The 20,842-nt window shown below is 47.4% G+C and overlaps 1 protein-coding gene across 3 annotated transcripts in view; it reads left to right on the top strand.

Moving 5' to 3' along the window:
- The window catches only part of Fam20a (family with sequence similarity 20, member A), a 53,418-nt gene extending 32,655 nt beyond the window's left edge, over positions 1 to 20,763 (top strand). Inside the window, exons 1-11 of one of the 3 annotated variants that reach the window (XM_006532724.4) lie at positions 47 to 78; positions 4,982 to 5,166; positions 5,821 to 5,871; positions 7,594 to 7,672; positions 12,061 to 12,153; positions 12,623 to 12,738; positions 13,175 to 13,355; positions 14,557 to 14,666; positions 15,322 to 15,403; positions 15,827 to 15,886; positions 16,945 to 20,763. In XM_006532724.4, coding sequence (XP_006532787.1) covers positions 62 to 78; positions 4,982 to 5,166; positions 5,821 to 5,871; positions 7,594 to 7,672; positions 12,061 to 12,153; positions 12,623 to 12,738; positions 13,175 to 13,355; positions 14,557 to 14,666; positions 15,322 to 15,403; positions 15,827 to 15,886; positions 16,945 to 17,209 — 1,239 coding nt within the window. In that variant the 5' untranslated portion in view covers positions 47 to 61 and the 3' untranslated portion in view covers positions 17,210 to 20,763. Of the gene's footprint in view, positions 1 to 46; positions 79 to 4,981; positions 5,167 to 5,820; positions 5,872 to 7,593; positions 7,673 to 12,060; positions 12,154 to 12,622; positions 12,739 to 13,174; positions 13,356 to 14,531; positions 14,667 to 15,321; positions 15,404 to 15,826; positions 15,887 to 16,944 lie in introns of those variants that run through there. The other 2 variants (XR_388388.4, NM_153782.2) reach the window with 2 other exon arrangements.
- The last annotated feature ends 79 nt before the right edge of the window (positions 20,764 to 20,842 follow it).

The raw sequence follows: 20,842 nt of genomic DNA, 5'->3' as shown, positions 1-20,842 counted from the left end.
CTGTGCAGCACTAGAACTAATCTAGTGAGGATAAGAATGGAGTCATAGAACAGATCTGGGAATGAGGTCACAGAATGGGTGAGGCCAACTTTAGAATACTATATATGTAAACATTCCCATGTTTTCTTTGAGCTATGAGATACGTTTTTTGGTGAAATAATGGAAGGGACATGTCTATAATGAGGGTAGTGACTGGTCCACTCTCCCCTTCCCTGGGCAATCTAGAGCGAAAGCCTCACACTTCCTTCTGGTTGTCATAAATAGAAGAGGATGAGCAAACATTCCTACCTCTGTCCACTTAAACCACTATAACAAAAGACCACAGACTGACTCAGTGGCTCGTAAACAAGAGAATTTACCTTACCTCCCCTAATGCCAAAGGCTGGACCTCCCAGGATTGGCATGCCAGTCACTGGATGTCTGATGCATCCCTCTTCCTGGTTCATAAGCAGTTAGCCTCATGCTATCACACTGCACATTAGAGGAAGCAAAGCTTTCTCTCTGGAGTATCTTTGTGGGTACTGATCTGATTTAGGAGGTTGGTTTCTGCTTTCTAGACCCAAGTATCTCCAAAGGTTCTCCCTTTTAATAGCATCCCTTAGGAGGCCAGAATTTCAACATGTGAACTGCAGGAGGGGCAGAAACATCCTGTCCATCATAATAACTAAGATCATAGAAGGACCCAAACCTCTGGTCTCGGAAGAATCATGGTGGGGAGGGAGCAAAACTTAATATGAACTTGTAATAATGCCAAGATTGCACAATCGCTATCTTTGAATGTCGTAAGGTCTATCATGTAAGGAAGGAATGTGACCTGCCTAACTTCAGGACCTAAAATAAAACTCATTGGTGGGAGGTATGAGAAGATTTTTTGACTCCATGTTGGAAATGCTTTCTAAGGGAGGTGGACAGATTGGTTGAGCTAATCTTCTTATGGCTGGATGCTCTCCCTGGCACACTGCTCCGGAATGAAGAGGTAACAACTCGATAAGAATGACATGAGAAAGGGGAGTTGGGCTAGGTGGGCCTCTATACTCTATCTCCTCTTTCTCCTCTTTCTCCTCTTTCTCCTCTTTCTCTTCTTTCTCTTCTTTCTCCTCCTCCTCCTCCTCCTCCTCCTCCTCCTCCTCCTCCTTCTCCTCTGTCTTCACATGTGATGTCAGGACTCTTACTTGATCATTCCCCCTCTTATTGAGACAGGATCTCTCACCCAAACCCAGAGCTCACTCATATACCTAGAGTCTACCTAGCCGGCTTTCTCCTCAGGAATCCCTTGTCTCTGTCTTCCAACATTGGAATTACAGACCAGACACCACACCCACCCAGTGTTTATACAGGTTCTGGGGATCTAAAGTCTGGCCATCTTGCTTGTTCAGCAAGTGGTTTAACCTCTGAGCCATCCCATACACCTTCATACACACATTTCTTCCTTCCTTTAAAAACAATAACTTGACAGGTTTTCACATAAGCTCAGGCTGCCTTTGAACTTGCTTTATAGCTGAGTATGACCTTGAACTTCTGATCCTCCTGCCTCTACCTCCTGAGTCCTAGAATTTGGGTCATCACACCCAATTTATATAGTGCTAGAAACCAAACCCAGGCCTTCGTGCATGCTAAGCAAACATTCCATGGACTGAGCTATATCCCAGATCTCCTTTGAGTTCTTTTTAACCGTGAGGTCAATGTTTGACAATGACATCACAATGTCTTTTACAACTGCTTCTTTGGTCCAAATCCTCTGGTTTTTTTTTTGTTTTTGTTTGTTTTGTTTTTTTTTTCTCTCCTCTCCTCTACCAGGAACACCTGTACTTGTTCTCCGCCATGATGGTAAAATGTTACCATCCAAAATCAGCTTCACGGAATCCTGTTTGCCACTTTCCTGTTTGTTATTTTCACAATTAAGTTTGAATAACAGAAAATATGGAGTGCAGGTGGGAAGGAAAAAATGGTAGATTGTGCCAAGGCATGAGTATAAAGCCAGCAAGCTCTGAGGGATGACCACTGAGGTGAGGCTCGGGAAAAAAGAGCTAAAGGCCAAGTCAACAGAAGGATAAGGTAGGGATGCTACCAGGCTATGTCCAAGGACAACACAAGGTCATAAACACAAATGAAAACGGAACACAAGGGACAAGGTTAATGTAACAGTCTCGTGGTTAGAAAGTCAGCAGAAACCATCTTTATAAGATGGCAGAGCTTCGAGACTCAGAACTTAGCTAAGCAGGCAGCCTAGTTTGGCCCTGGGTAGAAAAGCAACTCTCAGAAGACCAAACAGACAGTGAATTAAATGTCAAGAACAAAAAATGGCAGAGACCCAGAGGGGTCAGAGTGAATATTCAACGACAGGTATAAGAACTTCCCCCAAGGACTAAGGAAACCTTCATCCAACATCAACACATTGGAAACCTTGTCCCCCAACACTGGTCTTTGAAAGAGACAAGTCCAGATGCTGAAAGGCTGATTCCTGGATCAGAGCATGCCCAGATGAACAACCAGGTCAGGTCCTAGATGTCCAGGGTCAGCTACACTGGACAGTTTGAATGACTGATAGAAACTGAATTTGTCACCACCTCTTCTGGGCTCCTTATACATGTAAGAATATCACTCTCACAAACATAAAAGATAATAATGAATGTCTTTGTTCCATGGCCTTCTTTTCCAGTTAGGGGGTTATTTGTTACAGGTAGAGGAAGTACAGGTTGGTGTTTAGTAACCAACTCTCAGTTTCTTGGCCAGCATCACTGCCACATCCTGCATGGTTAGGTCCTGGAAACCTGGACTGGGGCAACATGGGAAGAAGAAACAATAGATAGTGAAGAAATGACAGATGTGTGCACAGAAAAGCTGAGATCAGGTAGGCTGTGATCACACCAAGGGAGGGCATGAACCTGCTATGCAACCAGAAAATTCAGCGAGTTTACTATGTACCGTACAGGAAAGAGGGATTGGCTAGGCTGGGTGGGTTAGTTGGGGAACACTCTCAGGTAGCAGTCATCCCGGAGGAGGAAGCGGAAGATGCTAGTTTTTGCACACACTGGTCAATCATTTATAAACACTCAAATTTGAACCACAGGAAGGTATTCCCTTTCCTCTGAGACTTAACTGAGGAAGTGCCTGCCTCTGTCAGGGATAGGGGGGATAACATGGCAGTACTCATGTCAACAATGCAAATTTACCCAGCATCCATCCATTCTCCACATTATCATTGAGCTTCGTTTTCACACTTGGCTGAAGAAGAACTCTAACACGCATCTCAAGAAAGAACTAGGGCTCCGGGGGCATCGTAAGAGCCAGAGGACCAGGAGGACTGTTGTGCAGTGTCTTCTGCACAGGTTAGGGTTGCAGCACCCATGAGCTCTCAACTGTACAGCTACCAGAACAAGACCTTCAGAAGATCACGCCAATCAACATGCTACCGTGGATGAAGGAAGGGAACTCAAGGCCGCAGCAGAGGGCTAGAGAGCTAGTTTTACTCAGGGACGAGCCTTCAGATGATAGGTTGCCCATGCTCACGTGTGCTTCCTGTGCCCTGGACTACTTGCTGCTTAAGCCTACCTCCCTTGGGAGTTGGAGGTAAGGTGGCACGCACGCACCGAGTCACTAACACAGACTCCGGGAGCAGGAGAGAAACACAGCAGCAAGCTTATCTGAATGCTGCTGCGAGATCCTTTAATACCCTCCACCCCATTGGTCCCAAGAAAACGTCTCTTCTAAACAGCGGTTCCTGATTGGCTGGCCTGGTGTAGGCTTCAATTAGGTCCTCCTGCGGGAGATGCCTTTGAAGCTTTGTCCCTCCCCCACACCGCCCCCTTGCATTTACATAGAGATGGTCACCACCATTCAAGTACAGGTGTGCAAACTAATTGTATTCAGGAGGGTGTGTGTGTGTGTGTGTGTGTGTGTGTGTGTGTGTGTGTGTGTGTATGTGAGAGAGAGAGAGAGAGAGAGAGAGAGAGAGAGAGAGAGACTATTATAGAGGAAGATGATGGTGACATGAATTTGAAAGTTAGGTACTGGGGGACACTGGAGGCGCTCGTGCAGAGAAGGAGAGGTGGACATGGTGAAAATACTTGGTGCTCATGTATAAAATTCTCAGATAAATAATAAGCAATTTTTAAAAGGAATTTTTTAAAAGCCCATTGTCTTTTAAGACTAAACTAACAGAAATCAGTAGCTGTTGGGCCCGTCCTCGTGAGCTAGCTTTCACCACAGATGGCTAGAGGTGGGACATGAAAGCCCACAGTGCCATGGGCTGAATATTTGCACACTCGGAATTTATACACAGCAGCAGCAGCCCCCAACATACTGGAACTTGAAGGTTGTTTTCCTATATGTCCCTAACTACTTTCTAGGCAGACCATTTGTCTTCCAAGCAGGACTCTCTGAGATGGTAAAAGCAGAAATGTAAGTTTCTGCTCTCATCCCTGCAGAAAAATTTGTTGAAAGAGCAGTCGGAGAACACCTATTCTTCATCCTTTCCCCTGACGCCAGGACCCACACCCTCCATCCCCTTTATCCTCACCGGATGCCTTCTCTCCACTGCCTCACTGCTCCTTGGGGTATAAAATACTGAGAGAAGAAATGCAAAGTGCAGCCAGGGTCCCAAAGTTAGGACACGCCCACTTCTGCTCTGAACTGTCGGCCTTTTCTTTCACGGGATCTGCAGTTTGCAACACTGTATTTATGTCTGTATGTAACCTTGTGACATTGAGTTTGTAACTTAGTATTTCTTTATGTCTGTATGTAATTGTGTAACATGATTTTTCTCATTAAGATTAGAAGCTCTCTGAGGGCAAGCGGGGAGCAGGGGCTGTTTAATTACCCACCGACCTGTGGTATCCTAAAAGCAGCATAAATCCTGGCCTGTAATAGATGATTATACACCTGCTGAAAGGATGAAAGCATGAGCGCAGTGTGTAGAGAGGGGTCTTTGCATTCCGATCCTACCAAGTCAACAGCCAAATCGCTCTTCCCGCTCTTCCAGACGGCACAAGATATACAAAGAACAATTCAACCTTACCTCCTTGGATCCCCCGCTCCAGTTTCGACCAGAGGCCAGCTGGGTCCAGTTCCACTTGGGGATCAACAGCCACGGGCTGTACTCCAGGTCCAGCCTTGCCATCAGCAAGCTCCTCCATGACATGAGACACTTCCCCACCATCAGTGCTGGTGAGGTTCATGGGCTTAGCCAGGAGGGACTGACTTTCTCCCAGAGGTCCAGGCTCTGGGAACCAGTCAAGGGTTACCACCTATACATGATTATATAAGGCCGATAAGCAAATTGGATTCCTTTTGAAGACCACATAGCCTTAATCTCACCACAGGGACCTAAGGAGACGTTCTATACTCTTTAAGGAAGGTGGTTGTCATTGTTTACTGAATGTTCCCATTGTATCAGGAGCTTTTTTTCTTTTTTATGCCATTCTGGCATAAATATCATCACTGCCAATTACAGTTGTGAATCAGCAAGCTGGGCAAAGCCAGTGCTGGAGCTAGGATTCGAACATAGCTCTATTTAACCCCAAGTTTGTGCTTCTAAGCACCTATGACAGGAGATGCAACATGAGAAGTTATTGGCAGAGACAAAGCTAGACCAAGAATGGCTGGAGTATATAGGGAAGGGCTAGAAAGCAGGGAGCGTGGGATGGAGCAGGCAGATTATAACACCTGGACTCTAAAACATGGCCGTCTGGGCGCTCAAGACTGTGATTCCCAAGCTATATTAGTCCCTCCTCCTGTGGGCCTGGGTCAGAGGTGGGAGTCCGTCTTTGGCCAGCTCTCTCGGGATCAAGAAGTGTTTATCACTCTTCTTCTCCTTTGCAGATTACAGCCAGGATGAAAAAGCCTTGCTAGGGGCCTGTGACTGCTCACAGAGTAAGTGACATGACTCCCTACCCACAGCCAGCCTCGAACGGGCTCTCCCTCACCAACCTCTCAGAATACAACACACCCCCCACCCCAGCTACCCACAGTAAAAGGCATCTTGAACTCTCTGGGGAGCATCCTACTGGTTGATCAAAATGTGGTGCAGGGCTAAGTAGCATCAGCATCATTAGGGAGCTTGTTAGAAACACAGAATCCGTCTCTGCTCCCATTGTCCCAATCAGAATCTGAATGTTAATAGAATCTCCTGTGATTGGAGTAGGATTTCAGATCCAAGAGGCAATTGTACAGGACAATGGTTCCTGATGCTGCATCTTACCCCTGGGAGCTTTAGAAAGTACTGTTGCCTGGCCTCCGCCTCCAGACGTCTGGGCTCAACTGCAGAGGAGACCTGTGGCAACCTTTTTAAAATATCTCGTGTGGTTCTCACACAACCAAGGTTGAAACTTAAATGTCAGACAGAATGGAAAATCCAGGAGAGAAAGGTAACAGTGCTCCCCTCTGGGTGCTGCAAACTGGTTTCAGGTAGGTCTGAACAGGGAAGCCTAGACATTACCTCCAGCCCGGAGTGGTCTCAGTTATTTACCTAGATGTGCTGAACACAGTTTCTACATATGCACAAGATGGCACATCCTGTAATCCCAGAATTTGAAAGGTTTGGGCAGGAGGATCATGAGTTGCAGGCCAAACTGGTCTATATATAAAGGTCAAGGGCAGCCTCAACTACACAGTAAGATCTGATCTCAGGGAGGGAGGGAGGGAGGGAGGAGGGAGGGCAGAGCAGGGCAGAGGAGAGGAAAGGAAGGAAAGGGGGGAAGGGGAGGGGGAGAGGAGAGGGAAGGAAAAGGGAATAGGAGAAGAAGGGGAGGGGATAGGAGAGGAGGGGAGAGGAAGGGAAGGGAGGGAAGGGGGAAATGGGTACAGAGAGAAATGAAAGGTAAGAAGAGTAGGGGAGAGGGGAGGAGAGGCAGTGGAAGGGAATGGAAGGGAAAGGGAAAAAGGGAAAAAGGGGGAAAGGGGAAAAGGGAAAAAGGGGGAAAAGGGAAGGGGAAGGGGAAGGGGAAGGGGAAGGGGAAGGGGAAGGGGAAGGGGAAGGGGAAGGGGAAAGGGAAAGGGAAAGGGAAAGGGAAAGGGAAAGGGAAAGGGAAAGGGAAAGGGAAAGAAGGGGTTAAGGAGAAGCATAAACATCATGATAAATCTTCAAATTCACACATTTTCAGGTCCATAAATGACATCCTCAAAAATACTGTTTTAAAACAGGAAGCAAAAACTTCCTGATTTTGATTCCTAGCACCACAACGTGAAATAGGATAAGACCGAGAATTTTATGAACCCTAGACCTAGCACAGCTGTAGAATCTTGCATAGAGAGCCTGAAGCTTTATACAGTGGACGATACAGTGGGAACCTCTAAGATCACAATTGAAACCCAAGGAAGTGAGGCCCAGGCCCTTTAGAAAAACAGTCTATGGGGGGTGTTTTCAGTGATGTCTACTTGGGGAACTCTGGGTTACCTGATCTCTTCCCAAACTGACAGAATGACTGTACTGGGCCCCTCTGAACACATGGACCCTAGCCTGATAGGGTGGGCTTTGCCACTCAGGCTTTGCAAAGCCTGTAGTCTTTGGTGTCTTTTTAAGTAGCAGAAAAGGGCTGGATTTCTGAGTGGTGCCACAGCCTGCAGCTTAGATATCACCCTTCTACCCCCTCACAGTTGTGAAACCCAGTGGGGTCCACCTGAAATTGGTTCTGAGGTTCTCGGACTTCGGGAAAGCCATGTTCAAACCCATGAGGTAAGTGAAGCCTTCCTCACGGGGACCCCTGGAGGCAACCCCGGGGAAGCTTTGACCAAAAGGTAGCAAAAGTACCCTCATACCCATCTGCCCCACATATAGAACTCTCTTGGTGACCATGATAATAATTAAAAACAGTAATCGCTAATGTTTTAGTTAGGGTTTTATTGCTTTGAACAGGCACCATGACTATGGCAACTCTTATCAAGGAAATTATTTAACTGGGGGTGGCTTACAATTTCAGAAATTTGGTCCATTATCATCATGGTCGGAAGCACAGTGCAAGGCAAACAGACCTGGGACCTGAGGAGCCGAGGGCTCTACATCTTGACCCGCAGGAGACTGTGAGCCACACTGGGCACAGTTTGAGCATAGGAGACCTCAAAGTCTGCATCCACAGTAACACACTTCCTTCAACAAGGTCACAGTCCATAGTGTCACTCACTATGGGCCATGCATTCTCACACGTGAATCTATGAGGGCCACACCTATTCAAACTACCACTGCCACTCTCGCTGTGGACCTGGTCCCTCAGTAGCATCGATGCTGCACACACTGCATAAATTGTGCATTTTGGATACCAACAGTCACATGAACCTCACAAGCCAAGTGTTGATAGAGTGTCTACACTGAGGTGAAGCCTGTGAGAAGCCAGCTTACCCCAGACTCCCCACGGTAAACAGCAGGCCCAAGAATTGCAGCAAGCAGCTAGGTCCTCGCCCTCATCCATCCTCTTTTTTTGACATCACAGAGTTTACTTCACATGACAATACTTGCTTTGGTGGGAAACCTAGACACTAAGAAAGGCTGGTATAAAGTCAAGTATGTGTTTATAGTGGTTTATATTTTATTCGTAACAACGCCTGTCTTTAGATTTCAAGTACATGTACATGGGTGTAGTGGTGTGTGTGTGTGTGTTTGTGTGTGTGTGTGTGTGTGTGTGTGTGTGTACACTAGCCCCCAGTTAGGCCAGTGAAGGCCACAAGTTTGGCTTTCTTAGCAGAGTATAAGGCCTTGGCCCCAGAAAGTGTTCCTCTTGTGGATGACATGCATAGGAAAGAATGTCCCCAGAAAGGATTCCATTGCTCATATCACATGTTCCTCTCAAGTGTTCTGCCTTCCCGTGCTGTTTATTCATGTTACCTTAGATCCACACTCTCCAGCAGATGGAGAAGAAATCTCCATAGCCTGGTCACTGGGTACAGTGGAGGCTAGAGACAGGAACACTGTCGAGTCTCAAGTCTCTGAACCAGGGAACAAAGGCGTCTCTTTAAGGACAAGTTTGGAGTAGAAGAGCAGAGCGGCATGCTGGATTCCCTTTCGAACTTTGAGCAACTGCAATGTCCCCATTCTCTCAGTGGGGCTTGTTCTAGCCCCACCCACCATGATCCCAAGGCCCAAGCAACCTTCAGAACCCTCTAGATAAGGAGTTTTCTCCATTAGAAATGCAAAGACCAAGTTCAAGTTGTTTACCCGATTTAAATATATAACTATTCAGTGACGTGAAAGAAACATTTGAATATCATTTGTTCATATTTGTTGATTTTTTTTAAATCCCCCCGACCAGCATATAAAACAACACATGAACTTAAAAATGTTACCCATACACACATTTCAGCTATCAGTTGCCAAAAGTACTTAGCTCTGGTCCTTATCATCCCTGGAGTCAGGCTGAGTGCCAGGATTAAGCCGAGAGTCGGTTTCTTCCTCTCCTCTCCTGTCACCCTCGCTGTTTGGATCACTCCATCAGGCCTCGTGGCGAGCACAGATGAAGTCTTCCCATCGTATTAGCTTCTACATAGCTGTCACCAAATACCCAAGAAATACAACTTAACCCAGGAAAGATTCGTTTTTAGCACAAGGTGTCAAAGGGCTCAGTCCTCTGCGGCAGGGAGGGCATTTTGGAGCAGAGCAGTTCTTACCATAGTATCCAGGAGGCAGAGAAAACAGGTTTTAGGCCCAGTGACTACCCCTGCCTTCTTCCTTTCGCTGCCTCCCCAAATGCCCCCACAGTATGCTCTAATTGGCTCTAGAAAGGCTCCGCACACCCAGAAGTGTTTTTTCTGACTTCCTAGGCTTTTCTCAATCTTATCCAGTTGCCAATGAAGCTTATAACTTCCACACAAGCTAATGAATCTGCCTCCATCAGAAAAATCAATCTATAAAAGAAATTGAATGGAAAAACGTTACTTTTCCTAAGGACGGTTTCAGGAGGGGACGTCATCGTATAGCCAAACACAAAGAGCACTAAAGTCAACAAATTGTGTGCGTGTGTGTGTGTGTGTGTGTGTGTGTGTGTACACTATGCATGTGTATGTCTGTGTCTGTGTGTATGGTTGCAGGTACTTCCACACTTGTGTGTATGTGTGGAAAAGCAAGAGGACAGCCTTGTGTATTGTTCTTTAGGTTCAGTATGTTTTTTTTTTTTTTTTTGGCTAGTTTGTTCTTTGAGATAGAGCCTCTCACTGGCCTAGAACTCAACCAAGTAGGCGAGCGTCTCTTTGACTGTGGGTTCTGGGTTCTGACTGAACATCAGGGTCCCCGCCCTCAGATTGAGCTACTTCCCCAAGGCCAGGTGCCTTTGTCTTATCTTTAAGAGACTGGGTTTTCCATGGCTGGCCTCAGATTCCCGAGCTCAGGCATCTTTCTATCAGAGTGAGCATGCACAGCCATGAGCATCACGTGACTCTGGCATCCTCCTCCTCAAAGCTCCATCAGTGGGGTTCTGGCCAGCGAAGAGTTTAAATTCATGAGTACCCATACAAGACTACCAGTTAGACCGGCCATCTTAGGAACACTGACGAAGGAAGCAAAGCAATAAAGGACATGTAGGTATACATACATACAACGCAAAGTTTCATCTACAGTTCTATGGAATTTAGTTCAAAACTCAAGCAGAGTGTCATTTAAAACATATTCCCTTCTTTTAAAAAGCATCTGTGGGCTTCCCTCTGAGAAATTGAAAGTGAAAAGCACTTGTTCCTTTGTAGAAAGAATGTAAATGTATCTTTGGAAAGTATACATTCTAAACATTAAGGTGATACGTTTACATTTATTTGTTTGTTGTTTGTTGGAGTATTTGTTTATTTATTTGAGACTGGTTGCAAATTCTACAGCACACACATGCAAGTCAGAAACAGCTCTTGGGACTCAGATCTTTCCTTCTGCTGTGTAGGACCCAGGGACAGAACTCAGGTCATCAGGTTAAGTGGCAAACAACTTAATTCACTGAGCCATCTTCCTGTCTCCAAGGTGATACTTTAAAATGTAATATATATGACACATTGCATATGAGAGGTACTCTTTAGGGCTCAAAATAGAAAAATCGATGGTGTCAAGTAAAAATAACTTTCCAAGTTTATATCTATCATAGCTCATATGAAAATTTGAGAGTGGATGTTCTCATGGTAGAATGGGGACAGACAGGCAGCATCCAGCCACACCCTCAGCCCTGGGCGTGACAGCTACGCTAGACCTGGCTGCATCTCTAGAATCTGCATCCAGCCAGCAGCCTCACTGTGGCTTTTCAGGATTGGCCTGTGCCCTTCTGGCAAAGTGTGCCTTACTATTTTGGTTGTGGAAGCTGGTTGTTTGTGTGGTTGTTTACGGTACTACCTCTGCTTATGACTCCCTTTGTTTTTCCAGTCTTCAGAACAGGTCCACACTCTGGACTATAAAATTACTCGAAGGCCATCATCCTTCCCCATTTATTAGCATAGCAGTGAAGTCAGTGTCAGCCGAGGATGCCCCAGTGATTAGGAAGCACTTTCCTAACATGGCGCCACACCCCCACCCTCACCCTCACATCCCCCAACAGGGCGATGCTCTTCAGGAATCCATTAGCAATTTGAAACTGGAACCATCCAGATCGATAGAGTCTATGTCGGCCTCCCTTAGCTCTCTGGTTGGGCCCATTTTCACGCCCCACCTGAGTGTCTAAGAGTTCTGTCACCTGTATTTCTCCCCCAGACCTGAAACTTTGCAGTCCTTGTTCCCAATCATATTAAGTTCTCTCTATTGCCAAGTCTGACCATGCCTCACCTTTTTACCCGTGTGAGCATCTAGGTCCACTCCATCACTTCTAATAGCACACTCTCTCCTGTTAACACCTGCCCAGGAATGCTTGGTTTTCTTCCCCTGGTTTATGGGGCAAATCAGCCACTCTCCTGCAAAGCTCCGAACGCAGGAAACTTGGCATTGATAGTGCCTATACAAAGCCTGCTTCTTCCTACTTTGCATGTCTCCTCCCCGCTCAGGAAGGGAGAGGCCCATTCCTAATTTGTGGGTCTGCCGTGTACACCCACATGAAAAAAAACACCACGCAGGCTCGCTCCTAGGGCTTACCAATGAAGGCTGAGTTCAGCGCGTGACTCCTTCCTTCCTTCCAGACAGCAGCGAGAGGAGGAGACGCCTGAGGACTTCTTCTATTTCATAGACTTTCAGAGACACAATGCTGAGATCGCAGCTTTCCACCTGGACAGGTAGGTCTGGTCCCTGAAGATGGCGCTGACTGCAAGGGCCAGCCCCCTGGGAATGGAGTGCTACCCAGACCTTTGGAGAGAACTTGGAGAGTGGCAGTATTCATTTGTCATCTCTTCTACCTCAGCATAGGGTCTTCAAGTCTAGTATCGCCTTCCAATTCTATTAGGTTAAAAACACAAGGCCACTTAATGTAATGAACAATTTGTGCATATTTTTATTTTTATTAAGTTTTGTTATGTTTCACCGAGGAGCATTATGAAGCTTGGTTTGATCTCTAACTCATTCCATAGCTGGGGCTAGATTTGAACTCCTAATCCTCCAGTCTTTGTTTGCCAAATACTGGGATTCCAGGTATATGTCGGTATGCCTGAAAAAATGAATCAATTATAAGGAAACATTTGTTGGGCAACATTTGTTCCCCAGCCCCTGCCTATCCCTCACGTCTGAGCAAGGCTCCTTTTCTTCCAGGATTCTGGACTTCCGACGGGTACCGCCAACAGTAGGGAGGCTAGTGAATGTCACCAAGGAAATCCTAGAGGTCACCAAGAACGAGATCCTACAGAGTGTGTTCTTTGTGTCTCCAGGTGAAGTATCAGCCAGAGCCATACTTGGGTCTTAAGTATATGGTGGGGCATCATGCCCACTGGTAGGTCCAACAGTGGTCTGAGCTCCGTCCGCCATTAGCACATGCGTCATTGGGGGAGAAGGGTGCTGCCATCCAACGCTCCCAGCCCACTCTACTTAAGCATAACACCAGATCAACGATGGACAGGAAAGAACTGTATGAGACGATGGTCTCCCAGGAGCTGGAGATTATACATCCAGTCTATCAAAGATCATTCATCATATGATAGGATGCTCTGAGACTTGGAACCCAAAATGAATCCCTAGGTCCAACAGCCTTTTCCCAAGCTGAGAGTTTGAATTCCCCATCCTACTCCCTAAAGAGGTTTCTCAGAGCAGAAGATGACAGCCCTATCAAGCCCCCACTTTACTTCTTTCTCCTCCCTCAACTTCCAGCTAACAACGTGTGCTTCTTCGCCAAGTGTCCGTACATGTGCAAGACCGAGTACGCTGTCTGTGGCAACCCACACCTGCTGGAAGGCTCCCTCTCCGCCTTCCTGCCATCCCTCAACCTAGCCCCCAGACTGTCTGTGCCCAACCCCTGGATCCGTTCCTACTCGCTGTCAGGAAAAGAGGAGTGAGTTAGCTTCCTGGCCACACCCCATGGGCTTCTTGACCACACCCCATGGGCTTCCTGACAACACCCCCATGGGCTTCTTGACCACACCCCCATGTCCCCCGTCCCCTGTCCTCCCCCCCCCCCCGAAGCCCAGCTCTTCAGGGTGGCTGCACTAAACCCTCACACTGCCTTAATCCTCTTATTGATCCTAGGATCAACAGATTAGATATTCATTCCCCATTAGCTCATATACTGGATTGCAAGGCACTTATCCTATAACAAAGAACCACAAGAAGAGGGGTTGGGGAGGTGCTCAGTGGGTAGTGCTTGTCAGGTCAGCCTGAAGACCAGAGTTCTGATAGCCAAAACCCACTGACAGCCAGCCAGGCGTGACAGCTACCTATAATCCAAGCATGCAAGAGATGGGGACACTGGGTCCTCTATTCGAGGTAGTTAGGACAGGTAGACTAGTGGGAATTGGCAAGCCCTGGGTTCAGAAAAGACACTGCTTCAGTAAATAGTGTAGAAGGATGAAGACACTGGACATCAACTTCGGGCCCTACATACATGTGCACCTACACACATGTGCACCCACACACATGAACATGTATGCATATATACATGCATATCACAGATACCTCAAAAAATGAAGCACACAAGAGCTGAGGGAGTAAAAACCTGAAGCGAGACCCATAGCTATATGCCCATAAATAAACATGCTATATATAACACATCACCACAGTTCTGATGGGAAGAAATAGTCAGAAGAATTCCAGGAGGGCATGACTTTGTGAGACAGTGTGATGGCAGGACATGTGTGGCAGACACCAGCCTCTGGGAGGTCATGGGTGCTGTGGGAATTTTGGAGGAGCAAGGACTGAGAGCTAGCAGGTATGGTGCCAGCCTCTCCACCACCTGCTCAGTCAGTGCCCTCCCTCTAGCATGTGGCACCCCAGCCTCTCACTTAGCGTTCAGCAAAGTCAAAGGACTCTAAACCGCCCCAACTGTCATCTGGAATTTGCAACCTCTCTTGGCAGATGCCCTTACCCAGGGTCCTCCTGGAGGGAGCTGGCTAACCACCCACCCGACATCCTGAGATCACGAGGCCAGGGCAGGCTTGGGGAAGCAGGGATTTGTGAATGTGGGGATAGTATGGAGAGGGCCCCCAACACCCTGGCATCTTGGCTTTTCCAGCCCCAGGACTTCTTCTCCCCCTCAGGTGGGAGCTCAACCCCCTTTACTGTGACACAGTCAAGCAGATCTACCCGTACAACAGCAGCAACAGACTCCTCGGCATCATTGACATGGCCGTCTTTGACTTCCTGATTGGTAGGTACCCGACTCAGGGCACATGGCGGCAGACCTGGACGCCACTCTTTGCCTAGGGTTCCGGGAGACCTTCGCCAAAATTACAGCCAGGATCAGGAGGATTAGATGGCCCTGCATCTCCCATAAACTCATCGGAGTCCAAGGGAACAAACAACATGCCCTGGTTTCTTAGAAGGGGGCAGGGTGTCACGGATTGGGGATAGGGGTCATTGAAGGAGTTGCCACTGTCAAGGCAGATATAACCACCCTGGCCTCATCTGAAGCTGGACGTTCCCTTCACTCGCTGAGAGGAAGCCAGTGTGAAGGTGGGAAGTATATTGTACTGAGAAGGACAAAGCAAGGCCCAGCCCCACAAACCAGTAACTCTACCCTCTAGTCCCACTGGGACCAGGAAAGGATGTTGCATGTTTGAGGCTACCTGGGCCAAGCAAGCCCAACAGCTGTGTGTACAGGAGGCACGACAGGGCACAGTTCTGCTCACCAGGCTGCCAGGCTGAGGCTGGGGGAGTAACAAAGTAAAAAGCCTAGAAATGCTGGGATCCAAGCTCAGGCTCCTGTCTCAGTGTTGGCTGGCCTCCATTCCCAGGACCCAGGTCAGGCTCTTCCATCCCTGTGGCCTTCAGACCCTTGCTCTGATCTCTCCCCTCCACTGCAGGAAATATGGACCGACACCATTATGAGATGTTCACCAAATTTGGGGATGATGGATACCTTATTCATCTTGACAATGCCAGAGGGTAAGCATCACTGCCCACATCCCACTGGAGACCTCAGGAGGCTCTCTGCACTGCCTGGGCTTGTCTCCATCCGACTCTATTTCCCGCTAACCTTTGGAGGGTTTTTTTTTTCCCCTGCCCTTTGCTAAGTAGCACAGACTCTCCAGTGTGAGAGCATTCTTGTGTGCACCAATGAACCTGGCTGAGACTCCCTGTATCTTTTCCGTAGATGGTACTTTCCTGGAAGCAGAGTAAATGGCTTAGCCACCAGGGCTAGCCTACAGAGGCAGGGGCAGCTTGGTTGTAACTTGAGGCTTCTGGGACCTGGCTGAAGGGGGCGCTGTTGGGGTGGCTGTCATGGTGTCTAGCGCCTTATCCCACCGAATTCCCAGAAGGGTTTGCACAGAGAGCACCCAAAGTGAAGGGCTCTGTCTCCTCTCGTAGGTTCGGACGACATTCCCAGGATGAAATCTCTATCCTCGCCCCTCTAGCGCAGTGTTGCATGTGAGTTTCTATGCCGTGAGTACCACCAGCAGCGGGCAGTACACACATCTCTGGTCTAGGATACTGTGGACAGAGATGATGTGAACTGCCTAGCTTCCCATACTGCAGCTACCGGCTTTCTCTAAGTGATGTCTCCCTCATCCTTTATCAAAAAAAAAAAAAAAAAAAAAAAACGAGTTAAGATCTGATCTTTTAAAGTCACTACCTTTAATCTTGAACCCACTCGGATAATCACCCACTTTTACAGAAATCACTGCTGTCTGATATTACTCGCCAGCCCTTTGCTTTCTTTATGTAAGATCTTAAATATCGCTGTTCCATCACCATCTAAGCCAAGCCCTGATTGAAGTCTGGTAAAAGTGGGTCAGACTGAAAGTCCGGCCCCTTCTCTAAAGGACACCTAACCAACTTCTGTATCTCTGACCTTTTAGCCAGGCTTGTGGCACTGGGTTCCTCTTAATTATAAAGATGAGACTGAGACCTAACAAGACCATCCCATTTGACCCCTTGGTACATGAATGGTCCAAAGCAAGGCCTTGGGGGTCATTCAAGTCTCTCTCCTCTGGACGGGATTTAGTAGTAGTAGTTGCTTGTGTCACAAATCAGACGAGTAGGCTGCTTATGTAAGTCTAAAAGAAATCAAAATGGACCTAGTCACTTGTCATCACTGTGGTTTTAGAATCTAACACGGGAGGCGCACGGTGATGTCACGTAGAGGTTGGGTTTTCAGACGACAGACAGCTTCATTCACCTACTGGAAGTTTGTTCTGTCAGCTTTAAATCTTTAAAAACAAACCTTAAGTCAGTCAGTCTCTGTCTGTCTGTCTGTCTGTCTGTCTGTCTGTCTCTCTCTCTCTCTCTCTCTCACACACACACACACACACACAATCATTACACACCATTAATTCCTTTTCCACATGGCTTTCAGTGAAGTGTGTTAGCCTAGAAATAAGATCTCTAAGCACACCAGCTGCCAAGAGCTGTTAGTGGGGGCAAGTGCAGGCTGAGTTACCTTCCTTAATGTGCTCATCTGGCCCCCACCGCCTTTATCTCATCAGGATCAAAAGGAAAACACTCTTGCACCTTCAGCTGCTGGCTCAGGCTGACTACAGGCTCAGCGACGTGATGCGGGAGTCACTTCTAGAAGACCAGCTCAGCCCTGTCCTCACAGAACCCCACCTCCTGGCCCTGGACCGCAGACTCCAGATCATCCTGAAGACCGTGGAGGACTGCATAGAGGCCCACGGCGAGCGAAGAGTCATAGCCGAAGGGTCAGCACAACGTTCGGCTCCAGACTCCGGCCAGGCTAATCTGACGAGCTAATGGCAACAAACGTGGGACCTCAGAACACACAACTGGAGTCAGCACCTCATGCTGGTTTGTAGGCCCCTGTTGCCCCATTCCATCCTGGGGCACTGGAGGCCAAGGCACAAGCTCAGGGAGGAGGCAGGAACGCTTTGAAAAAGGCAAACGGGATCCACTGAACCTCATCTTTATCCTTGGGTGGAGGTCACTGCTTTTACGGTGCACTGGCTGGGGCTCTCTCTTCCCAACGAGCTCTGGCTCCATCAGGACTGCAGATTATCTTCTGAGCACACTGTGAAACCTGGATCTGGACCAGGCTTGGAAGGTTTGGAAGCTCTGTTCCCAGGAGCGGTTTTTATTCTACCATATCAAATAAAGGGACATCAAGCGGATAACTGGCTTTCTCCAAGTCCTTACTGTATATGCAGGTACAGTACACACACACCAAAAAAGTCACTTTTTTTATACTGACATTCTGGTCCCTAACACTATCTGAATACAATAATCTCAGCCAGGTCACTCCCAGAAATACTAAGGGTAAGACTGCTCAGTTAGGGGGCACACTCCAATCTGAAGAATATTATCAACTGAGGAATTGGCAACCGAGAGCCGTGTGGCTCGCAAGTGGGTGGGGTGCTTGCCTCTCAGGTTCAACCCCCCAGCATCACACATCCGGTAACGCCAGCACTCAGGAGAAGCTGAAGTTCAGAGACACTCTTGAGCTACACAGGGAATTCGAGGCTAGCCTGGGCTGCGTGAGGAAGTGACACCATGTATGTCAAAACCAAGAGCCAGACACAAAAGGGGGAGCTGGTGGAAGATTAGGGTCGCATGGCTTCATCAGATCAAATCACTTTATTGTCTGATAAAAGCCAGAGGATCAAAAAATATGGAGGGGAGGAAGAAAAGACATCACTACAAGGGACAAATCCAGAACCAGCAATGTCACTCAGACTTGTGCATATGTCCAAGGACAGACAGGATGACTGAGAACAGGTAGTATTGTTTTGGTCTTCTGAGATTGGAGTTCATGTACACCAGGCTGGCCCTGAATTCTTGATTCTCCCGCCTCTACTTCCCAAGTGCCTGGATTAAGGCACGAGTCACCATGCTGGTCTTGTAGTGGATGGTTCTGATTCATCCTAGCACCCCACGTTATGGGCACACAACCCCAGAACCCAGTTTGCGAAATAACCTTGCCTCTATTCACCCTAGAGCCTTGCCAGTCCCAGACACTACCCTGCAAGACATAGGTCTGCAACCCTCACGAGCATGCCCCTCCTCCAATGTGTAAGGATGAGAACTATAGCTCTCAAGAGACAAAACCACATCATCTTGTGGTTTAGACTTCTTCCAAAATGTATAGCATCACACCCATTTGTGAAGTCAAATTTGCTGGGTGCTGTGACTCATTCCAGCAAATCCCCACCCTTGAGTGGCTGAAACAAAGAGTGTAGAGTTGAAGGCTGGGCTGGGCTGGGCTGGGCTGGGCTACAGGAGAAAAAACAGCAAAGTCAACTCTTTACCAGAGAAAACTGGTTCTAAAGACTTCCCTCTCAAGAAGGCCCTTTTGTGAGGCGCAGCTTCCTGCAGCAACATCAACTGTTTCTTCTCTTCTCCCATGTCTGGGAAGCACAAGGAAGCCACACTGAAGATTGGGGGCTGGGGGGGACAGGCACTGTCAGATCAAAGAAAGGATGGTTTGGGGCTCTCAGCCAGCCTGGCTCGGGCGAGCTGCAGTCCATCTCCAACATGGCCTCCCTGATGCAGACCAGTCTCTCGAGACTCTGAAATCTGCTTTACATTTCAAAACCAAAGTAACTCGGCTTGATTCTATGATGGATAACTATATAGGCTACTTTTAACTATCTGTTTTTCTAACAACAACAACATAAAGCTAAGAGCAGCATTTTTCAAAAGCACCAGAAGACAAAAACATTCCATTCTCAGAGTGTGGAGTTCTTACAGCTTACGCACTCTGAATCATTGCTCAACTTCCCATGGGGAAAAAAAATATTCTGAGTCTATGTGAAAACTTTCCATGTTACCACTGGCAAGCAAATAAAAAAACCAAGACTGTGTGAACTGGTAGGGATCAGTTTGGAGGGATATGCCACAGCATTCTCCAAATGCTGGACCTATCTAAGGATAAGTCAATTCTCTTATAGGGAGCAATTCTGTCCTATTAAACTCCTGGCCTCTTAACTGGTAAATTATTACTGCCCCTAGGAGAAGTATGAGGTCAGGTTCTTAGGATTCTCTAGTCTAACTTCACTGACCCATTACTACAGAATCTCATCTTGTGTGGTAAAGATCATGTCTTTACATTGCTGGTTCTTTAACACTGCATCTGTCTACTGCTGCACGTTCACAGTAAGAGACAGCTTTCTCAAACTCAGGAACGCGAGTCAGCCCATGAGCACTATCCTGGGAGGCCTTCTAAATACCGAGTGACCTCATCAACAGCAGGCACGAGGGCCCCCACACAAGCGTGGTGCAGGAGGCCCCCAGGTGACATGGCCACAGATGAGGTGAGGCAGACCTCACTCAGCCTCGGGTGGGAAGGCAAGGGATAATCACGTTTTTCTCTGCGAGTGCAGCTCAGGTCCCAGAGGGCTTCTGGTGTGGCAGTCTCGGGGTCACACTTACATTGTACCAAGTAGGGAGACACGCAAATGCAGGATCTGCAGACTGAGAAACAGCTGCGACTCATCTGAGGTTGGCAAAGCTGAGCATAAAGAAAAAGCTCTCCATCTAGTGGTGACTTTTTTAAAATCACAAAGCTACTTCTTGTTCTTACAGGGACTCATGATGATGTCACAGTTCTAAAGTTATGCCAAGAAACAAATTTTAGCTGTGTATGTACACAAAAATGATGGTTTCTACAGAAATACCCCAAATGTAAGAAGGGAGAGATTTGTGTTTCCCCTTGGCAGATGTGATGGAGGGCAAATTAAATGGTTAGCATGGTTTTGGTCCACCCGGAAGTGCACTGGCAGGGCTTTGCCAAAGTTCACAAAGGGTCCAAATCTTTGAGGTTGGAGACAAAGTGACGCCACTGCCATTGTGCTAATTCAATTTCAGAATGTCAACACAACAGTAAACTGCATCCTGGGCCAAGTTTTAAAAGAAGGACATGCAGCTGGTGAGAGGAAGGGACTTCTGAACCTGGCCAGGCAGAGCTTAAGCAGCAGAACTCAGCCACTCTCCAGCACTAACTCCAGCTTCCCTGCGTGTGAAGATCCCAGTTATCACCAGAGTAACTCATGTGCTCACTCTTCAAACTCCAGGAAGAAACAGAAACAAATCTTGATGTGTAAGATCCTCAAGCAGCTACAGGTGGATCTTGTAAAACCAGGAGTCCAATCCAGTCTGTGAAGCCCTAAGGCACACAGACAGGTCTGTCCTGTGAAAACAACGCCATGGCTTTGGACAGAACCTTCCCCTTCCAGAGCTTGTTAGTGAGTCTGTCCCACACCCATAAAAGCAAGGTTTTGAAATCCACCCTTTGACAAACTGAATTGGAATGTATTTTAAAAAAAAATAAATACATTACTTTTTCAAAATTCTAATCCCAAAATTCACTTTCATTCTTTCCCACTGAAATTTTGGGGAAAAACAGAGGAAGAAAAGGAAGAAAGGAAGAAAAAC

This window comes from Mus musculus, chromosome 11 (genome assembly GCF_000001635.26).
Source record: "Mus musculus strain C57BL/6J chromosome 11, GRCm38.p6 C57BL/6J".
NCBI lineage: Eukaryota > Metazoa > Chordata > Mammalia > Rodentia > Muridae > Mus > Mus musculus.
This window is presented reverse-complemented; position numbering and strand designations above follow the sequence as displayed.